Raw genomic sequence first — 22440 nt, forward strand, 5'->3', positions numbered from 1 at the left:
AGTTTCAATTATTTCCATCTAATCGCCCTGATAAATGTTTTGAAATTTAAATCCAGCCTCGGGTCCATATATATATATATATATATAATATATATATATTATATTATATATATATAAAGGGCAAAAACAACAACAACAAGCTATATGGAATTAATGAGCTACAAAGAATTAATTCCATCACAGGGTTTTGGAGACATCCAAAGCCTCTCGTGATCTGCTCTGGTGGTTTCAAATATTTCTAGGGCTAGGACATGCAATTATTTCCTTGCAATTCATGGTAGCTTATCTGCAATGCTACGCATCGTCCTTATTATTATTATAAATCAAATGCCACCATGTCTACATTTCCTCCCCCCCAAATGGTTATCAAGTCAAGTTTCTCTGCCAAAGAAATTTTTTCAATTAGGAGTTTTAGTCGCTATGGACTAGACTGGGACTTGGCCAGCATATCCACATAAGCACTCAGGAAGGAGTAAGGCCTCCCTCCCCTATTTGCCCCTGCAAGAGCTACGTGGGTCTGGATGCACACAGATAAATAGGTGCTATGTGCCTGCTTACTTTCTGCTCCTGGAACACATGGGTGGGGAGTGATGGGGGGAAGGAGTGGAATTTTATCCCCAGCCCACCAGCGCAACCAGGTAAGAGAATGGCGCCGGCACCACTAGCTACAAGAGGGAAGACAAAGGGGGCGTGTGGGTTTGTGTGTCTGAGATGCCGTTGCTGTTGGGACCACTCCCAGGACAATGTAGATTACACACCCTCTTAGAGATGTGCCTAAATGCACAGGCTAGCCCTGTATCTTTCAGAAGCGTGGGAGTGTGTGTGGGTGCGGGTGTTGTTTGTAAGTATGGGAAGCTGCCATAGGCTCCAGCACCGGGCTTTGGCTCTACTCCCTGTTTTTTCTCTTTTTTACATTTACACGGTCACTTTTCATCCCGGAAGAAATCAAAGTGCTTGGCAAATTTGTACATATGCACAGAGCACCACTGAAATGCAGCCACCTCTGGGTGGATGGTGAAAAACCTAGCAGTGTATAACACCTCATGAGCTAGTGAGGAGAGGGGACAATCTGGACAAGGCTACTGGAGAGGACTTCTACTTACAAAAAAGAGGGCTTCCTGAGAGCCTTAATGTTCATGGGCCAGCCCAGATGACTATTTTTAAGGCCGCCCTCCTCCCCCTTGACAAGGTAGCCACAGACAATTTAAAATTTCCCCCCAGGCTGGGGTGGGGGACAGAGCGTGGTTCAAAAAGACAGGAATGGGACCAGGAATCAATAGAGATCTAGGTTCCATTCCCGGCACTATCACTGAGCTGCTGTAGGGCCTTGGGTAACTCATTTCCCCTCACTGTGCCTCAGTTTCCCCATCTGGAAAGCAGGGATGACAATACCCTCCTTGGAGATCTATGGATGAAAAGTGCTACACATAAACTCTCTTTCATTAGATTTATTCTGATTCCTGGCCGAGCGTGGGGAAAATGCGGCCAAACTCCTCACGATGCCAAAGAAGATGTTTGCCCCGTGGTTCACTAGAGAAAGCCAATAATGAATTCACAGCTACCCATAAGTTATTCTATAGGTATTCACTTCAGAGCCCTTGCATCCAGCCCTCAGCCTATATGTAAATGCACAAAGGGCTGGGAGATCCCTCTGCCGGAGGTTGGCATCTGCTTTCACATACCAAGCTTCCTCCCTGCTGAATTGACTAATTAGTAGACTTTAAGCTCTGTGAATCACTGATCATTATATGTAGCAGCCAACCTCCCCACTCGAGCCGCTCTGTGTAAAAGTCGTCAAGTCCCAGCAACCTGCCTCCATCCAGTGCCCCAGAGGAGAAAAGAAATAATATAGAGGTGCGTAACTGCCCATTGTTCAGGAAGCTCTTGTTGTAATGGTTGTAATGAGCATAATGCCCAGAGATACACCCTCCAGTTCCTCCTACCTGTGTTTAACTCAGACTCCAATCCCCCCGTCCTTTCTCTTACGTCCGACTATTTTCTCCAGCTCCCATTAGTTTCATATCCATGCCTTTAACTACATGTACTGTCAGTCCCTTGTTTGGCAGGTTCTTCCTCCATTTAAACCATCTTTCCGCCTGCTCTCCCAGAGAGCAGTTCACAGTGATTTTATCTTTTCTATTAGGCAGTAATTGCAAAACCTCAGTGGGTTCATTAGCGGCTTGATAATCCCTCCGGATTTATTAGTTTAAATTGCTCGCTTCCATCTCTCATTCCCATTTAAATATTACTGATTTCCTTAAATATCTCTTCCATCTGCCCAGGTTTCACCCAGCATCACCCTTCTTCTTCATGATCCCTGTCAAAAATCCAGTCAACTCTATGAAGAGCTGGTCTTTTTAACAAAGTGGAAAAATAAACTGGAGTAAATAGATACTCTTCTTCATTGATCTCAAACATGGCTCTAGGATTCTCTTCTTTCTAACCTATCGCTCTAAACTGGGTTAGAGAAACTGACTTCAGTTGCAAACTTCAGATCCAGATCAAGAGTCAAAACCTGAACTGCCCCTCATGCAAATTCAGAGGTGTTCTTCATTTTTTGTATTGTGGTAGCCCACAGGAGTTCCAGTCACAGACCAGGACCCCATTGTGTTAGGCACTGTACGGACACAGATCATTTATTATTTGTATCATGGTAACATCTACAAGCCCCAGTCAAGCATCAGGTCCCAATTGTGCTAGGAGACAAGTAACAAAGTCAACAATCTCATCCCGAGAGAGCTACATGATTTAGTTGGGGTTGGTCCTGCTTTGAGCACGGGGTTGGCCTAGATGACCTCCTGAGGTCCCTTCCAACCCTGATATTCTATGATTCTAGGTCACAGGATGTGATAGGTGAATGAGACAGATACACTGGGTGGGGATGATATGCGGGGTTTGATTTAGGCCCATCTCTACTGAATGTTTCCATGGCCCATTGCACACAGCAGGGCTCACATCAAGAACTGCTTAACACACACAATTTTGGGGTGTAGACTTCCATAACAATAGCTCTGGTAATAATATATTGCACTTTCTCTCAGGGAACCTCAGGGTGCTTTAAGAACGCTAATAAATTAAGCCTCACAACACACCCTGTGAGGCAGGAATTATTCTCCCCATTTACAGATGGAGAAACTGAGGCACAGAGCTGTTGAAGAGACGTGCCCAAGATCACACACAAAGTCACTGAAAGAGCTAGGAATAGAAACCCAGGCTTGTGCCCTAACTATTTGGCAACACAGCCTCTGTTAGAAACAGTGAGGATGAGTTTATGTTTAATCGGGTTGCATACTAGTTGTGGGAGAACTAGATCTACTAGGAAATTTGAATCTCTCAGTTCAGCATTGGAACAGTATTAGCTTTTGAAACCAGACAGTCTAGAATTCAGTAGATTTCACAATGGCCTGAAGAGTTAACTCATGAGAATGGGGAATCAATGGAATCAGCTGAGCTGGGTGGGGGGTTTCCCTGGTCTTCCTCATTCTGGCTTGGGTTCCCTACAACCAAGAACTAACTCTGGAACTCAGTCCTCTGAAACCAACTGGATTTGCTGGGATTAAGAATTAATCAGCTTGTTACCCTCCTGCAGTGAGGGCACAGTAGGGCTGATTCGCTCCATCCTGGCAGTCTGTAGGATTGACAGACAACCCACAGTCCAACGAGATTTAACATCCAGGCCAACTTGTGGCAACGGGATGAGTCTCTTGGCCGTTCTGTGATTGGAACACAAGTGGGTCGTTCTTTTTCACATTCGCCATCCCCTGGCTTCCTGGGACACAGGTTACTTGGAATGACAGCCCACACAGGGATGACCCCTGCACACACAATCCAACCCCATTTTTGGTGGGGTCTTGAGGCTCAGGCAGCTCTCAGCCTTGATATAGCAGCAGCCCAACAGGGCCTCCTCTGCCTGGCAATCGTATCTAGACTGACGACTGTCTCACAACACCTCCTGCTCCTTACCCATTAGATGGAGCTATAGGAGAAGCAGAGGGCCCCCCTCTTATAGAGCTGGTACTTTACACCCAGTACTGATAACACACTAAGTGATAATCCCAGATCTTGGGAATCAGATGTGCTGATACCATTTGGCATCGGAAGTGAAACACAATGATTGTCAGTAGGGACCAGGAACCAAATGATACTGACTGGGATTAAGAGCCGGCCATACTGATGCTCAAGAACACTGGGAACTAACTGAGCCTGGTGCCCGTCAGGCCTAAGAACCAACTGGGGTTGGGGGACTGATAGTTGTTGGGTCTGAGAAACAATGAAAACACCCATCGTTGGGACTGGAGACCAATAGGAATGGTAATTCTTGGAACAGGGACACAATTACATCTGCTTGTTTGGATGAGGAACTAAGGGGAACAGTCAGGAGGCGGGACTATCTCTCACTGCGTGTATGTACAGCACCTAGCACAATATGGCTCTGATCTTCTTCGAGTCATCTAGGTGTGATGGTACATAAAAGAATGCTCACGGGAAGGAGGAACCCTTGGACTAGAAATCACAATATGGAACCACCACCACCTGAATATAAAGTAACCTGACATTTGAGGATCCTAGCAGCTTGGGCTCTGCACTCAAGATTTATGTTACCAGCTGAGCTCTAGTAGGGCTTCTTTACTACTCACCCAGTTGCCAGTCATTTATATTGGATTAATTAGGACTAGGACCAAATGGACTAGTCCACCGTGGAACAGTATTGACTAAGGTTAGGAACGATGGAGTGGACTCTGAGAATGAACTGGAATTATATTAGCGCAGGGAGGGAGACTGTGTGTGGAATTTTTCTCTTTCTGACGCCTCCTTTCACACTCCAGCTCTTCACACCACTCCCCCCTTGTTCTCAGTGTTGTCACCCATCCGTTTCATTCTCCCTCTCCTACGTTTGGATCACCCTTCCTACACTCTTGGCTCCATCTGTTTCCGTCTGTCTCCCACCCAAATACATAGACACACAGCACGCTTCAGCTCTCGACTTTCCTGGCACTCATGCACCCAGGCATAAATATTCATAGAAATTATAGAATCGGAGAATCATATGGGCTGGAAGGCACCTCCAGTTAATCATCTGGTCCATCCCCCTGTATCAAGGTAGGATAGATTTCATTATCCCTAAATCATCCCTACTTGATAGGTGTCTGGGCTCATCTGAGCTATCCCCCACGCTGCTTGACAGCTTGTTTTCAAGACCAGCCAGAGGGTAGGGCATTTTAGCCTGGCTTACCCCCTGCATTTACTTAAACCCACTGCCTCTTGTTTAGCACAGTGCATGGGAATCTAGCCACATGATGTCCATTAGTGATAACAGGAGCTGTAAAGCTAAATCCAATCAGCCACGTTACAAAATATACCCTCTCCACCTGCTGCATTCACACAACCCCCTTCTCCTTGTCTCACACATGCACTCCATCTCCCTCTCCTCATAATGCACACAGTCACTCCCCCCCTGTAACACACAGACATATGTCTGATATCCCTCTCTGTGTGCAACTCTGCAGCCCTCTCTCTGGCAACTGCAACAGCCTGCTCCCCTTTCGCCCAAGCTAGATCTTCACGTGGCGTGAACCGGGGTGGTGATACGGCTCTGGGCTGACTTCCGCCCGTTAAGAATCCAACCCAAATTTGTTACAGAGTATTTCCGCCTCAGGAAAACACGGTTGGTTTGGTTTGGTTTTTTTAGACTTGCCATCTTTTTTTTAGAATTTAATTTCCATCCTTGAGAATCGCGGATGGGCCAACGGAAAGTTTCTTTAAGGGATGGTTTAACTTTCAGCTCTGGGTTTACGCTACCAAAGCCTGTGACTGCTTTTAAAGCCTGCAGCCTTTACTCACACAAGAAGTCCTTGTTCACGCAAGTAGTCACACTGGTTAAGTAGATGTTGCAGGATCAGTTGTTTAGAGTCTCATCCAAAGCCCACTGAAATCAGCGCAAAGACTCCCATTATCTTCTAAGGCTTTGGATCAGGTCCTTCAAGTAGGGCCTAAGCTGTAAACGATGCTTTTAACGACCCCTAACACCTCTTTATCCCAGCTCATCCAGGGGAGGAGGGATGGTCTTGTGGTTAGAGCCCAGCTTTCCCCATCAGGAAATCAGGTGTCTCTGTTACTGGTTCTAAAGAACCGTACGTCTCAGTGTATGGAGTATGAGAGCCCCCTTAGTGTTTGTGTCTATGGACTGACTGGGCCTGTTTCCTGTTCTACAGAAAAAAGAAAAGGAGGACTTGTGGCACCTTAGAGACTAACCAATTTATTTGAGCATGAGCTTTCGTGAGCTACAGCTCACTTCATCGGATGTATACTGTGGAAATTGCAGAATATCATTATTATATACACAGACACCATGAAACAATACTTCCTCCCATGGTGTCTGTGTATATAATAATGATATTCTGCAATTTCCACAGTATGCATCCGATGAAGTGAGCTGTAGCTCACGAAAGCTCATGCTCAAATAAATTGGTTAGTCTCTAAGGTGCCACAAGTCCTCCTTTTCTTTTTGCGAATACAGACTAACACGGCTGTTACTCTGAAACCTGTTCTACAGAATCGGTGCCACTGGCAGATTAAGCCTTTTTCACTGCACACATGTCAGAGCAAGGTCTTGGTTTAGATCTCCCCAGCACCCCTCCCCAGCTTTATAAATCCTCCTCCACCCCCCTGAGCTTGTGGTTCCACCAAACACCACCAAGACGGAGCAGGGGTGTGGCCATTAACATGACACTTCGTGCCGGGGAGAGGAGCTGAGGAAACAGTCTTACCAGATTCGTGAAGATATATGTGTAATAGGCGGACGCCATTCCCAGTTCAGCTGCCTGTGAAGGAGAGGAAAGGAGATTAGGCTGGAGAGTGACAATCTTCCATCTCAGCAGCAGTACTCGGGGAGCCGGTATCAGATTTTCTTTTCAGATCTATCACTTTGCACCAAAGACTCTGATGTCCTTTTAAAAGCCATAAAGGGTAGCACCCAGAAGCATAGTTTGGCCTATTAAAGTAAAGACAGGGGATCTGCTCTTTCAGAGGTGCTAAGCAGTTGCAGCTCCCGCTGAAGTTAATGGAAGCTGCAGGTTATTATGAAGTATTACTTCGTTCTATTTCAGTGGTGCCTATCGACCCAAACTGGCCCCATTGTACAAACAAACAACCCAAAGATTCATTGATTTTTTTAAATCCCAGATCATTTTGACCATCTAATTCAACCTGATGCATAATGAAGGACAGAGGATTCCTCCCTACATCTAGCTCTAACCCAGGATTTAGACAATTCATCACCGATGAATAAAGACAAAGGGAACCGGGAAGGAAGACATAACAATCGAAATAGGACCATTTGCATATATTACTAGTAACAATGGTTTTAACAGTCCCCGGTTGCCAGATGACATGTTGAAGATCAGTCCCAGATTGTGGTCTTTACAAGATTCAATTCTAATGTCAGGCCTGGTCTACACACAGATTTGGTACCGGTGTAACTATATTGGCAAGGGAGGCGAGTTTTTAAAAAAATCAATATATTTCTACTGGTACGACCCCTAGTGTAGAAACAGTTATACCAGTATAAAAGTGTCTTGTACCAGTACATCATATTTCCCTTCCCATATGGAATAGAATCTTTATTCTGGCATTACTGTATCCCCACTAGGTGGGATTGCATGAGGTTAGCTCTATCAGTAGAGTTAAAGCAGTACAATTTGTGAGCACGGACAATCTGTAAGGGAAGGAATAGACAGCAATGTATTGTTTGGTAAAGTAAAGAGACACTGCTGAAAAATAATTCTGGTGGCAATTTTCATCCTCTCGTATCAGGTGGCTTGGCTCCCCTGTTAGTTTCACTCGTCTTCCAGTTTCAATTAAATCCATTGTTTGTTCTGCACTGTAATGATCCAACCATTGAATATGCTCAGATTTGCAATGTGCAGATCATCCCGAATGATTTTTTGGGAGCTCCTCCATATCCCTTCTTTTATCTCCCCCCCAGCTGGAGGCTGATGGTGTCAGGAAGTGGGGGGATGAAACAGATACAAACGAGGTGGAGCTCCTGGCCTGATTAACCAGCAGTAGGTAAAGATTCAAAGCAAGGCAGACAATGCTGCTCCCTGCCTTCACCATGGAGGAGTCCTCACTGCTTTTCCCACTCCCCTTTCTCACTCAGATGCCTGTGATCAAAGAAACAGCAATGTAGGGCCGGAAGGGACCTCAAGAGATCATCTAGTGCTGTGCTAAAGCAGGATTACGTATACCTACACTATTCCTGACATGTGTTTGTTTCATGTGTACTTAAAAACCTCCAGTGACGGGGATTCCACAACCTCCCTGGGAAGCCTATTCCAGAGCTTAAGTACCCTTAGAATTAGAAAGTTTTTCCTACTATCCAATCTAAATCTTCCTTGCTGCAGATCACGCCGATTACATCTTGTCCTACTCTCAGTAGACCTGGAGAACAATTAATCACCATCCCTTTTATAACAGCCCTTCACATATTTGAAGACCATTATTATGTCCCCCTTCAGCCTTCTCTTCTCTAAACGAAACATGCCCAGTTCTTTCAACCTTTCCTCGCAGGTCATGTTTTCTAACCCTCTTATCACTTTTATTGATCTTGATGAACATAACAAATCTGCAGCCTCCACCGATGCACAAACGGCTGGCACGATGCATCCTCTGCAGGGAAAATGAAAAGGAGATTTTCTGGCCTGGTAGCTATTTGCTGGGACTCTTTGCTGATAAGCTGAAAGCTGGAAAATGAAGGACAGAAAGACGGTGGTGGGGGGAAATCAGAGGAACTTTAACACCAACACCACTTAGCACTTATGCACAACATGTTAGGATAAGAGCCTCAAAACACTCTGGACAACCTCTACTCCCCCGACACTGACATACCATTGACTTCAGTGGGAGCAGAATTCAGCCAAGGTTGAGTGCTTTAAAAATCCCGCCCCAAGAACTAGGAAGTGCTTTACAGATACTAAGCAGCTAATCTGCACAGACACCTCTGTGACACAGATCAATAGGACACCCTGTCTTTTACAGGTTGGGAAAGGGAGACTGTGAGAACGTAACTTGCCCAAGAACACACAGCAAGTCAGTAGCAGAGAGAAGACTAGGTCCTCCGGCAACGTGCTCTGACCACCACCAGACCACAGTGCCTCTCATCTTCTGACTGCTGCACATCACAGTTTTCACTGTCTGGGGAGAGCAGCAATGTCTGCTCTCCCTGTGACCTACTCTGAAATCAGCAAGTGGGATTTCAAGGGAAGAAAATCAAAGAAAGCAACAAGCCGTCTCCTTTCCTCCATTGATCTCATCCATTTAACATACATATTGGCAAAGCTGGGGCAGGCTGGCTATATAAGAAGCAACCATGTGTCTCTAGACCATATGGGGCGGGGAATATATGAGAGGTTGTAGCTTCTGCCTCATTGTCCAAAGGTAGCAGAGCCCAAGAAAGGGCTGGTAACACAGGGTTTGATCCAAAATCTTTTACAATTAATGTCAGTCTTTCTGTTTGGATTGAGCCCAAAGGAGGAAACTGTTTTATCATCATCTTCACCCATTGTTCTGCTTGCTCTCCCAGTATACAGAGAAATAACTTCCAGTTTCACCAGTTGCAAGAAGTTCAGAAATCATAAGAGCGGTGTTCATTTCCCTTTCCCCTTGGAAACCTCCGCACAGGGCGACTGCATTAAATGTTATTGAATTGCTGAAAAATCTTCTGAATCTTTGACATCTTCATCGGTCATGGCCTGAGAATCCCTCAGTGATGGGAAGGGAGAGAGAGTGTGTCTAAAAAGCCCCTGTGCTCTGTAGCTGTGGAAAATTACTATGGCAACAGGCTGAGGGGATAGCCTTCAACAGTGAGCGAGCTCATTCAAATTCTTTATTAACTCAGAGATGAAATCTAGAAATAAATTTACAAATCCACCCCAACCTGAAACCTCGTCTTTGATTTCCTGCACATAAGAAGCTTCAGAGGGGTTAGTGAAATAACAAAAATCGAAAAAGGAAAGTTGTTCCTCAGTGAAAACTACTATGTTGTATTTACATGTGCAATTAAAATGACACTGGAATGGATTGATGAGAGATCCAGCTGGAGTCACTTGCGACAGTGCAGCCTCTATTAGCAGCCTTAGTCTAACGTCAGCCTCTGGACCGAAGTCTGGCATCTGTACCAGCAAAGATTAGCAAGGGGACGCACATCAGCTGTCATGCCTCATGTCCCAAGAGTAGCTATCCACAATTGAAATTCTGCCACTGTTTCTTTGCATCCCCCAAAGCAACATTCATACTTTTTTCACCATAGTAGTAAAGCAAAGGGAGCCTGAGCTGGCCAGGAATTTTTCAATTTAACGTTTTTCGTTTGGAAAATACCGATTTGTGGAAACCGAAACATTCCGCGGGAAAGGGTCAGCTTCGACGAAGTTCCCGTTTTGGGAAAAGTGTCCAAATGTCCCCTTTCCTTATTTTTAAAATGAAAAATTCCATTTTTCAGTTCGAAACGACATATTGTTTTGAAATTTAAGTGAATTTGGGGGGAGGGGGAATCTAATAAATTATTAAAAGGTCAAAATCAAAACAAAATGTTGGGACTGACCCAATCCAAGTTTTTTCTCCACATTTTGGTCCACAAACATGTTTGAGATGTCGACTTTTCGTCCCGATTTAGGATGGGGACGTTTTCCGAAATCGTGGAAATTTTCCTGGGATGGGAAAACTATTTCCTGTCGAGCTGGAAACATAACTCACTGGAGCGTATGTGCTACAGGGGTCCCTCTGTGCTGATTGACAGCGCATCTGAGTCTGTTACAGCCGCAGCGTGGGAGCCTGGGTTCTTTAGCTCAAGCCGTAGCAGCTTACGCTGTTAGCACTGGAGGTCCCCACTTCAATCCCTGATGAGTCAGCCAAGATGGGGGCTGTCATACAAAGTCTTACCAACTCTGGTAGGATGATACCGTGGCACATGGTTTCCTTGTGGACAAGATTCTTTGTGGAAACTAGCACGTAGTTGTAAAGCCAGTAGGACTGACAGTTGCACAGGACATCACGAGACTAATCCATCAGGCCTAGAAAACATGCATTCTGTTCTAGGAGTGAAAATGACACACAGCATCATGGCCCTGATCCAAAACTCACTGAAACCAATGGAGAGTCCCACTGTCTCCAATGGCCTTTGGATTAGATTCCTTAGGCTCAGATGATTGACTCCGTACTACAACACCTTCTACACCACCAGGAATCCCTCGTCTAGGCCCATTGGTATACTGAGAGGTGAATCTAGGGAGCCAGAACTTATATTTATTTCATTCGATAATTGGCTAAAAAGCCTCCCGTTCCATACAGGCGCTGGAGAGCTGCACTAAAGTGGAAGCCCAAACTGGATTCAATGCTCCGATTAAACCAAACTCTCAAAACAAACACAACAACTGTACAGGAGACAATAAAATAAACAAACATAATCTGGTAAAAAAATAACTAGACGGAGAAACACAACAGAGATGTACTCAGAAAAGAGAGTCCACACTGCCGGCGGACCGACTTTCAAAAGAGCTGAGCTGACCCTGCTCAAAGCCAGTAAGAGCAGTAAAAGTTTGGCATCGTGGATGCCAAGCCAGACACCTCTGGGACATGCACTCGGAGTATTCAATCTATTTGTTCTACACCTAGAATCCCGGAGGCAGTGAACAAACTGTTATTCCCAGGACCTCAGCATCAATCAGTGGAAATCTCCCTGTAGCGTAGATAATTTTCAGCTGCATGGTAGGAGTTTTTAAGCTCCGGAACCGTACAACGCACATGCAGAAGGATCATTTGGTGGAAGCAAGGCAGTTTATAAAGCTGTAATTTCAGCTGCCTACCTTCTGGAGGATGATGTGAGACATGGAGGCATTCGCATGTACAATGATGGTGGAGGTTTTGTCGTCTCTGATTTCTTTTAGGAGTGGGGTAGGATCCCCGCTGTCATCCAGCATCCGGACCGAGAGGGTGTCCTTCGAGATAAGGAACTGACGAAGCAACTTCTCTAGGTTTAAAAGGCCTTCAGATAAAAGAAACACAAACAGAACTTTTGAATCAAGAGTACCCCACCCATGACAACAGCTATCCTTTCCCATAGGAACCAGTCCTTTGCAAACCTGGTCAGACAAATGGTGTAGCAACATGCTGCAAAGCAAAGAAGCCATGACCAGCAGGGGAGGGGAAGGGACGGAGCAATTTGTAACTCTCTGTGGCCATCTGACGGAACAGCCTGCAGCCCTCTCTCAGAGGGAAGATCATCTTGACACCGGGCCTTTCTGAAAGTAATTCTTTATACAGCTTTTTTTGGGAGGGGGCTTGTCATTCTCTGTGTGTATAGCTCAAGCACACTGGGCCTTGATCCCAGACTGGGCCTTCAAAGTGCTACCCCAGCACAAATAATAATAATAAAGAACCAAATGTATTCTGCAGAAGAGCTCCATGGAGCACGAAAGCTCGTCTCTCGCACCAACAGAAGTTAGTCCAATAAAGGATATTACCTTGCCCACCTTGCCGCTCTAATATCCAACACGGCCACAGACCAACACAACAACCAAATGTATTCTAGGCATTTACAGAGAAATAAGAGGACATGGTCGAATGGCAGCGTGGTCCAGTGGGTGGGGCTCTGGGCTTGGTCTCTGGAGACCTTGATTCTATTCCCATCTCAGGTCACTTCTCTGCTTGTCTTCCCACTCTTTCTTTTTTTTTTTGTCTTCTCTATTTAGACCAGTGATACTCAGACTTCAGCGGTTCAGGAGCCGAATTAGCGATCGACATTACCCCAAAAGAGCCACCGTAGTGCGAATGACAGGGAAAATATTTAGTTGTTCTATAGATTCTGACAGCATACAAGTTAATAACTTAGTGCAAGTTGATAACTTAATTGGTTAATCATACAGTAAAAGCACCCTGATTGGTGAATAACTTGGACTGGTTAATAATTAAATCACACCGTGTTTTAATATCATGTGCTGCAAAGAGCCGCAGGAGACCCATTAGAGAGCCACCGTCTGAGTATCACTAATTCGCACTATAAGTTCTTTGGGGCAGTGGTCGTCTCACTCTGCCTCTGTGCTTTTTGGCACTTCTGTCATATAAATAACAAACAACAAGAATGTCCCGAGCCCAAATACCTTACGATCCAAAGCCCTGATTTGGCAAACTCTCATGTATGCAATGAAGCCAGTAAAACTCCTGGCATGATGAAAGATTATGTAGCATCCGGCCCTATATCGGGCTGGAAAGGGAGGAGTTTGTTTGGTTAGCTTTCTTCAAAGGAGGAATTAAACAAATGGAAACTGGACTAGTTAACTACCAGCATCCCTCCAAAGGAAGAGAACAAAGAACAGATCCCAAACCCAGAGCTTAAGGCCAGTGCCCTGGCAGTCAGAGGGGCACTCAGGGTAAGTCTACCCTGTAATAAATAAACAAACCTGTGGCCCTGAGTCTCTGAGCCTGGCTCAGCTGACAGGGGCTCGTGGTACAGGACGAAAAATAGCCACGCAGACATTCCCACTTGGGCTGAAGCTCAGGCCCTGAGGCTGACCTCTCTCACTTGGTTTCAGAGCTTGAACTCCGGCCCAAGTGGGAACGTCTACACTAATATTTTTGGCACTGTAGCGTTGAGCCCTGTGAACCCAAGTCACTTGACCGGGCTCTGACTCTTGCTGCCACAGGGTTGTTTTTTGTTTGCAGTGTAGACATACCCTCACCGTTCCTGTGCTTCGAGCCCAGCACTCAACTCTTCAACTAAATGTCATTTTGATGGCACTCAACAGTTTATTCACCCAGAAAGTCAAGGGCTGAGGAAGCAATACAAGGCGGTACAATGCAACATAATCAAGAGGGAGAGTGCTGCTCTCAAGAACGCCCAACTCTTCACAAAAGGCAACAAAGCGATGCATTAAAGAGAAAAAGCCTAGATGAGTGGAGTCTCATTCACGGAGAGGTTTCTCAGCAAACCAGTGTGCATACACTGAGCTCCTTACCATGTAGTGCCCCCTGCCTTTCCTCCTTAATCCAGGAGGAACTCATCGGGGGACTAAAGCAACTGCAGTCAGCAGGATTTCTCTGGGATGAAATTAACTTCCTAGTCTATTTCTTCATGGAGGGTGAAATTCTAAGAGGACCTATATGTCACCTGAGTGTTATTTTATGGGTTTAAGTGGGACCTAAGTGTTGTCTAAGTTTTGTGCCAGATCTCTGCATAGTTTAATTTTGTCCGCACCCGCAATCTCCTTTCCTACCAAGGAGCAGAGACGCTTCCAGCAAGAACTGTTGGTTATTATTAATCACGTTTATTGCGGTCGTGCCTAAAGGCCAGCCAAGAATAGGGTCTCATCCTACCGGCACAGAGTAGTAGATGGTCCCTGTCTCAGAGAGTTTACAATCTATAGACAAGCCAGACACAGGTTGGGGGAAAGGGTATAAGTAAAACTACTCTGCTATTATTTAGGCAAACTCTGAACCAGCGCTCACACGAGAAAGATTTGAGAAGCACCTTCACTCACCATGATTCCATTAAGCCCTCAGAAAAGGAGGCTTTTGTGTTTCCTTTGTCTTTCTAAAAATGGTCCAGTTTCATGGCAATTTTGCATTTCTCTTGGTTAAGAAAAGGACATTGAGGACCCTTCCCTCCCCCCATCTTTCTGCATGAGCAAAACTGGATGCAAGTACCCAAGGTGCGGCTACCAACCTGAGCTGATTTTAAACCAGTGGCCTGGTGGTGAGCAGACCTCTGTCTCATTAACTGATGCCCCAGTACTTTAAATCACAAAAGCTGGAACGGAGTCATGGGAGGATAATCCCAAGACTACTGGGAACCCCTGGGTGTGTTATTTCTTTGGAAGGCGTTCCTAAAGCAAACAGGAATTATTGTGCATGATTAGCATTGCAGTGGTGACAGGAGGCTTTAACTGAGATTGTGGCCCCCTGGTGCTTGGAATCATACAAAGTTACAGTCAGAGACCACTCCCTGCCCAGAGAGATGTGCAGTGTAGGCAGGACAAAGGAAAGATTATCACCACCATTTCACAGGTGCGGGAAAGCGAGGCACAGAGAGATTCTTGCCCAAGGTCACACGTGGAGCCAGGAATTGAACCCAGGCCTTCTGAGTCTCACGCTGGTGCCTTAAAAACAAGACAGTCCATCATCTCAATGACTGGATTTGGCCCACAACTCCCCGCTGAGCTTGGTCAGTGTCATTAGCTCCATGTGGCAGATGTGGAATCTGATACCCAGAGAGGAGAAATAACTTAGCCATCATCACACAGGACTAGAACCCCCATCTCCTGATTCCTAGCCCAGTAAGTGAACCCGATTCCCCCCCCACTCCCCGCACTCCCCCAAAGCATAGCAGGAGGACTCTAACGGGAGGGCACTGGCTGTTTACAGACTAACAGTCACTGGGTATCTACAGCACACCAAGACCACCGGGAAACATTTAAACTCTTCCTGCAAGGAGCAGCTGTAGGTTATGAGAATTCCACGGACACCCCTCCGTGCCGGCTTCAGTGGCAAGGCTAATCACACAATGACGGGAGGCAGTGCGGGCAGGCGGAAAGGGCACTGGCCCAGCAGTGAGGAGAGAAGCTGTCTACTCCCAGCACTTGCTGGGTGGCCTAGAGTGAGTCATTTCACTGCTCTGCGTCTCGGTTTCTCACTCTCGCTCTCTCGCCTGTGAACTCCTTGGGGCAAGGCCTGCCTCTCACTCCGTCTTTGCACAGTGCCTAGCACAATGAGGCCGCAATTTCAGCCGGGGCCTCCATGCACTATGATAACCCAAAATAAGGACTCCATAGTGCAGGATGCTGGCGCATGAAGGGTTAAAGCCAGCTTCTCCTGTCTGCAGAGAGACAGGCCTAAGCTGCACATCAGACTAAATCAAATGACTTTCGCTCTTCCTCGCTGTGAACTCCAGGAACGCATTAGCCTCACTCAGAATGCATCTGCCCGGATCAATATCAAATACAGCAGGACTGCAAGTCCTGGGGGAGCGAGGGGGGGAAACAGGGGGAGGAGGAAGCCTGCCTTATTGCGAGCTGGTTAAAGATGTGGAAGGCCAGCTGTGGAGATGTTACTCAGGGGAGCCTCCTGCATGGTACACTGTCACGATCGGGCTCCATCTTGAGTAATGACGGTGGGGAGGTTGCAGGTCTCCTGGCAGGCAGGCGCAGAGCTCACGTTGGGGTTCTCAGCTCCATGTCCCAGGTGAATGAACACATATGGAGGTGGAGGAGGCAGGGTCCCCTCCTGCAGCTCAAACACTGGGGCAGGCGTCGGTAGCAGACGCTCTGTGCAAAGCGCTGCAGAATAGGAGCCCAGGGAGCGCGGTCGATTTACACCAGGCTCTGCCCCCCACAATGTGCAGAAATTCCCCAGGAGAGAAAGAAAAGCCAGCAGGACACGCTGGAATGTTCCAGTTTATGTCTAATTTCAGCCCCACAAAATAAAATTAGATCCTGCTCCTTAATTCCGCAGTCCGTGTGTCTCAGCCAAGCATTAATGAGGCAGATTGGAAAGCATCCCCTAACACAGCCGCTAAATGGAACTGCAATTCATATCAAGCCCTCATTTTGTCTCTCTTGATTAGTTTTTCCATTTTTATCCCTCCCCTACCACCCCACCGCCCTCCACTAGTGCTCGCCCTACCCTAGCCTTTCCCGAGTCCTACCCTGTCCCGTCGCTGCAGGCAGACAGCGGTGGAGACTCTCTGGGTCAGAAGGCACAGCTCTGCTGGCCAGTTTCTAAACCAGATCAGGCACCACGAGGCGGGTGAGGAAGCTCAGCGGAGACAGCTGATTTCCTCTCCTCTGGCTCGACAGAATTATCATTCCCAGCACGTTATATCCTGCCCATAGCCGCGTTGGTTCGCACCTTCCCCTCCTCTCCGCGTGGGGAGGGGAAGATGAAGAGATTCCCTTTTTGTTCCAGTGACATGAGAAAGGGGATCGCCTGCCGCTGACAGACTGACACTTCAGAAGGCTGTTTCACAGGCCAGATATGAGCAAGGATTGTCGACCCCTCCCGGCAACTTTGAAGCGCACAAATGAGGACCACCAAGTGTGGAGAGGCAGGAGCAGATGTCGTCTCAGTCTGCGCCATTCATCGAGGCTCATCTGGGAGCGGCAAAGCCGGAATGCCTCCCAAACCAAGCACAGTACCCGCTCTGAGCTTGTGTCTGGGGACTTAGAGGCAGCTTCATGAAGGGCAGTGACACTCAGACCTCAGTGGTTCAGGAGCCAAATTAGTGATCAACATGACCCAAAAGAGCCACAGTAGGGTGAATTCATTGTTTCATTTACTATAGTACTAGAGATTCAGATTTAAACAGTACGAGGGGAAATATTTAGTTTTTATATACAGTATTATTATTTTATCAACTACAAGTGGTTAATAATGCAGTAAAAGCCTCCCGATTGTGAGTTTTAATTATTAACCAATGGTTTAACATCACCTGCTGCAAGGAGACACAGCAAAGAGCCACTTGTGGCTCGCGAACCACAGTCTGAGTATCGCTGCTCTAGTGGCTAAAGCTGGTGAGTGGGACTCAGGAATACGACAGTGAATAACGGAGTTTTCAATCCAGGGCCTGAAAGGACCGAGCTGAAAAGATGCCGGTCAGTTTGGACAGAAAGCCTTCTCCCCCCCTGCACCCTGTAAATTGTTGTTAAAAAAAAAAACTTGAAAAAAATTTGTTTTAAGTTGATTCCAAATGATCTGGGTGTGGGACAGGGGGAGTTGTTTCAAGCCAACTATTTTTTCACACGCCACCTCCCCGCCCTTTATTTTTAATTGGCCAAATGTCGATTTGAAACGAAATGGTCGAAACAAAACGTTTCCACTTTAAAGCTATTTTTTGTGCAACTCAACCTTTTGCCAACTTCAGCCCGGAGTCGAAAAATAGGTTTGGGGACCTGGAAATTTTTTTTTCTATGAAAAAACTATTCCTTGAAATATATTCACCAGCTCTACTCCAGAGTCCTGAGCTGCACTGACTCACTTTCTGCATCAGTGATTCCCCATCTCTGTGACCAAGGGCTACTGGAGAAGGCAGGATCTGTGCATGCACATGTATCCATGCAGGCATTTCATTCCGTGCACTGTAGTATTCAGCTACAAGCCCTGACCCAAGCGGAGGATGACAGCACAGGGATGCCTCGGCCCCAGAGGACCACTGGGGAGATGCCACCTGCAGGCAGTCTTCCCTGGGCGGCTCCCTGAGGGTGAGCCGTTTGCATCAGCCATTGTGTTGGCACAGAATGGTTTAGCACAGTGGTAGTATTGAGCACATAGGGTTTGATACGAATTATGCACACACTGGTAGGTGTCCGCGTGGCCCAGGCATAGAGCCTTCTCCTTTGCTTTGAGCCACCCCAGGTTCTTGGACTGAATTAAGCAGCTTGCTTTGTTTTCCCTCTCACTGCCAGGGTGCAGATCACAGCTTGTACAACACATGGTCGAGATTGTGATAGCAACTGCGATCTCCAGCCACGACAGATCGGAGCTGGAGTTGTGTCCTATTTGCAGTGGGTTTTCTAAAAACACGCAGCGCCTTCCAGGTTAGGGCGAATTATCCCTCGCAGCCTCTCCGAGATGGGGAAATGGAGTCACGGGGCCGGAGTCTGCTCCCGAGTGCACGCCGGTGCAAAACCAGTAACAACATGGACTGCGAGAGAGAGTTAATTTCTGTTCACTCCAGCATAGGTGACAACTGGCCCACAGCCAAGACTTTTCCAAGGCTGCAGTGTGAGTCAGTAGCAAGACTAGGAACAGAACCCAGGAGTCCTGTCACAGGAGTCCTGCGTTAAACCAAACAGCTCAGACTCTCTGCTCCTTGGGCTCGAGTTTCTAGCTATCGCACCAAAACAAACAACGTTGTCCCTCAAAATGGAATTTCCTTATCAATTAATGGCCAGATTGTGTGCGGTCCTGGCTCGGCCAGAAAGGGGGATGCAAAAAGCCCCACTCTCCCATGCCCTTGCTCAAGGACAGTGGCCAATAGCAGTCTCTGTGCTTGGGGTGCTGGCTTCTGCTTCCCCCCACGGAGCAGGACTATGGTCCATTCCTGTCCTTTGTGCCAGCATAAAGGCTAGTGCAAAGAGCAGGATGGGGGAGTTGTAGCTGCATGAGGCACCTTCACTCTTGGACTCCTCTGGGCCTGGGCAGGGCTCCTCCTCTCAGGGCTCGTGGCTAAATGTCACACTAGCCCTAAAGGGTAACTTCCTGGAGCCAGCAATTGAGTTGTCCAGCAGTCCCTGATTAAAGCTATCTGGATTGATTCAATTAAGGGTGGACGTTGAATTATTTAACACAAGCCATTTGGTTCCTCAGATTCTTCGATCCAGTTAAATGAAGGATCAAATTAACCAGGGACTGAATGAAGTGGGAGGCACCTGAGTGTGTCAGCTTGTGGATGGGCAGGTGCAGTCAGACGCCCAGTTATGGGTCTGTGCGTTCCCGAGTGCGTGTGCATCACACTGTGTGTCGCCGGGGGGTGGAGATAAGGAAAAGCTGCACATGAGGTATAAAAAAGATGTTATGAAAAATAGGTTCACGGCAACGTTAAAGGTACAGCCAGAAAAATCAGAGTAAAAAAATACCAGAGTTAAGGCTGCGGCAGTAACATCAACGCAGGGTCGTTGCACACCTTGGGCCAGATCCTCAGCTGGAATAAATTGGAGTCAATGGTGATTTTGCTGATTTACACCACCTGAGGATCTGGCCCTCAGCGAGTGCACAATTTGGGAAGTGGGCACAAGGACCCTTTTGGCATCCATGCTGGAGCTGGTCACATTGCAAGTCCTATTGCTCTCCTGAATGCAAGGACAGATCCAGGCTGCTCGCTTACATTTTGCGGGCACTCGGCTGCTCCCGGAAGGCCTTGTGCCTGGCTAAATGATGCACAGTGCCCCCTGGAGCTCCCATTAGGGCAGTGCACCTCTTCACCACCCCCTACAGCAGGCTCCTTGGTACAGGAACACTTTAGCCCTAATGCATCCAGCTACCACTTTGAAAAGAAAATACCCACGTGCTAATGGGAACCCTTAACCATGTCATGTCCTGACTTCTGGTGAGGTTAGCTGCACTCTTAATGATATGACCTGGAAAGACCCAAGCGTGTGAGGGCACGGCAGCGAAAGGACGGTGCATGCGTAAAAATGGGTGGTGTGTGCTTGTGTACACAAAAGTGTGTCTACCTGTGTGCAGTAGAGATGAGCCAAAGCTGCAGAGTTCGGATCTGAACTTCCCCCCGGTTTGAGGGTTCGGACCCAGAGGTCTAGTATGGGCCCATCCGCATTGTATACAAAAGTCAGATTTATAAGGCCTGCTCTCATGCTCAGAGATGCACGTCAGTAACCACCCAGATCTACATACCTGCGTGCTAACATCAGAACACATGGGGCCCAATTCCCCTCTCGCTGACTCCAGTCTAAATCAGGAGTGAATCCCAGGATGTCAATGGCGTTACACTGGAGCACAAAGCCAGTGGAGGAGGGAGGCCTAATGTGCGTAGAAGTTATCAGGCAGGCTTACCGCTGTGCAGTTACTGGGGCATGCATGGTGGCAGAATCATGCGCAAGTGAATAAGTCAGCACCCAGGATTGCATAGAACGGGCTGGACAGTAGCGAAATCCAGCGTGCACTCGGTTTAGGTCACAGACTGCACACAAGTCTCAGAAAGACACATTTCCAAATCGTGCTTTGTCAGGAACTGACCTCAGGCTTTTTCCATTATGGAAACCCATCCATCAGCTAAAACGCTCTCTATGAAACCAAAAGGCAGCCAATGTCCTTCCCCCCAGCCCCATCTCTCACAAACTGCTGCTGGAAATTTCTGGACTTGGTTCTAAGTGTGGACCTCCAGCTGCAGGCCTCTCACTCGCCTCTGATTTCACCAAGTTCCCTTCTTGCCCCGGACAGGACAGACCCCGTCATTAGTAAAATGAATCCATTTAGCCCACTATAATCAGAGAAAAGCACAGGCCTCCAGCAATTGACACCAGCTTTGCCGGTGGGATTTCACCAACCAGTGCTAGACCCTTGAGGCATTTTTACACAGCAGAGAGAGGTAACGGATGTGGGAAGGGGATAAAATGAGAAGCAAGCGGGAGCAGGAGGGGTTAACACAAGCCAGGGCCACTTACATTCAGCTTTGGCACAGATGAGGCAGGCTGTGGTGCAATTAAAGAAGTTCAGGATCCCAGCTACGGCCACACTGATGTCGGTGTTGCTGGGGTGGAGGTTCAAGGTGGTGAATCGCTGGAACTGGAACTTGAGGAATTCCTCCGGGGCAACTTTAAAATGAGGGACCTGGGAAAATGAGAAAGAACAGAAGACACAGAAAGAACGAGAGGAAGAGCAATTGCAGAAGATGCATTTCTCCAGTAAAAAAACAGTCAGCTCAGTGCCGCATGGGAAGTAGGCGAGAGAAAAGACAACCCAGCAAAACTGCGTAGAATATTCTACTGAACGGAGGAGACAATGGATGGAAGCATAGGCGCCAATTCCGTGGGTGCTCCGGGGCTGGAGCACCCATGGGGGAAAAAAAGTGGGTGCTCAGCACCCACCAGCCACAGCTGATCAGTGGCACTCCTGATCAACTGTTTGGCGGCTGCAGGAGGCACTTGTGAGAGGACGGAGAGCAGGGAGCGGTGAGGGCTTTGGGAGACAGGTTTGAGCAGGGGTGGGAAGAGGTGGAGCGAGGGCGGGGCCTCAGGGGAAGGGTGGGATCTTGGGGTGGAGCCGGGGTGAAGCACCCCGAGTTAAAAATAGAAGTCAGCACCTGTGGATGGAACCCTAAATGGGTTTTTACTCTTGTGGATCCTGAGAAGGAGAAAGTCACAGCAGCAAGAAGTGTCTGACTTGGAGTGATGGGGAGAAATGGACCAGGGAGTCCCTGGCTGAGACCTTTAAAGAAAGTCTAGCAGTAAGAGCCTCGCTGAAACCTTTAGGAAAGACGGAAAGAAGAACACGCTGACCCCATGCTGGTGAATCTCAGGATAAGGAGAAACAGCTGCAGCAGCCTAAAGCTTTGCCCTGTTTGATCTGCGGAGAAGTAACAGGCTATTCCAAAGGGATCAGAGCTAATATTTCATTTGCCATTCATAAACGGGAGTGGAAGTAGCACTGAGACGCTGCATGCCAGGGAATACGGACAACGCGGGGCCAAGGAGCCCATGGTGCAGATGGAACGGGAGCGATGGGAGACCAGCAAGGATAAGGGTCAGCGGGACAGAGAAAGGATTTGTTTGTTTGTTTTTTAACAGCATGGATTATTTGGAAGAAACAGAACAGAAAAAGGGGAACATCTGGTTCTGCTTCAATAGAGCAATGTCAAGTCCTCTTTGCTTCCATTAGCGGCGCTTCCAGAAGCTATCACCCCACGCCTCTGATCTGTCTCCTCTGGGGGAAGGCTGTTAG

General features: G+C 47.4%; 1 protein-coding gene across 5 annotated transcripts in view; it reads right to left on the reverse strand.

Annotated features, from left to right (window-relative positions):
• Positions 1 to 22440, reverse strand: part of GRIK4 (glutamate ionotropic receptor kainate type subunit 4) — a 304116-nt gene that overhangs the window by 83663 nt on the left and 198013 nt on the right. For all 5 annotated transcript variants that reach the window (XR_006287070.1, XM_037882213.2, XM_043534174.1 and 2 more), the window contains exons 5-7: positions 21165 to 21330; positions 11859 to 12037; positions 6768 to 6821 (exon numbers count right to left, since the gene is read on the reverse strand). Coding sequence is in view for 4 of the 5 variants with exons in the window: in XM_037882213.2 (XP_037738141.1) it covers positions 6768 to 6821; positions 11859 to 12037; positions 21165 to 21330 (399 nt within the window). In the remaining variant the exon portion in view is untranslated. The remainder of the gene's footprint in view (positions 1 to 6767; positions 6822 to 11858; positions 12038 to 21164; positions 21331 to 22440) is intronic.

The sequence above is a fragment of the Chelonia mydas genome, chromosome 22, assembly GCF_015237465.2.
Source record: "Chelonia mydas isolate rCheMyd1 chromosome 22, rCheMyd1.pri.v2, whole genome shotgun sequence".
Lineage (NCBI taxonomy): Eukaryota > Metazoa > Chordata > Testudines > Cheloniidae > Chelonia > Chelonia mydas.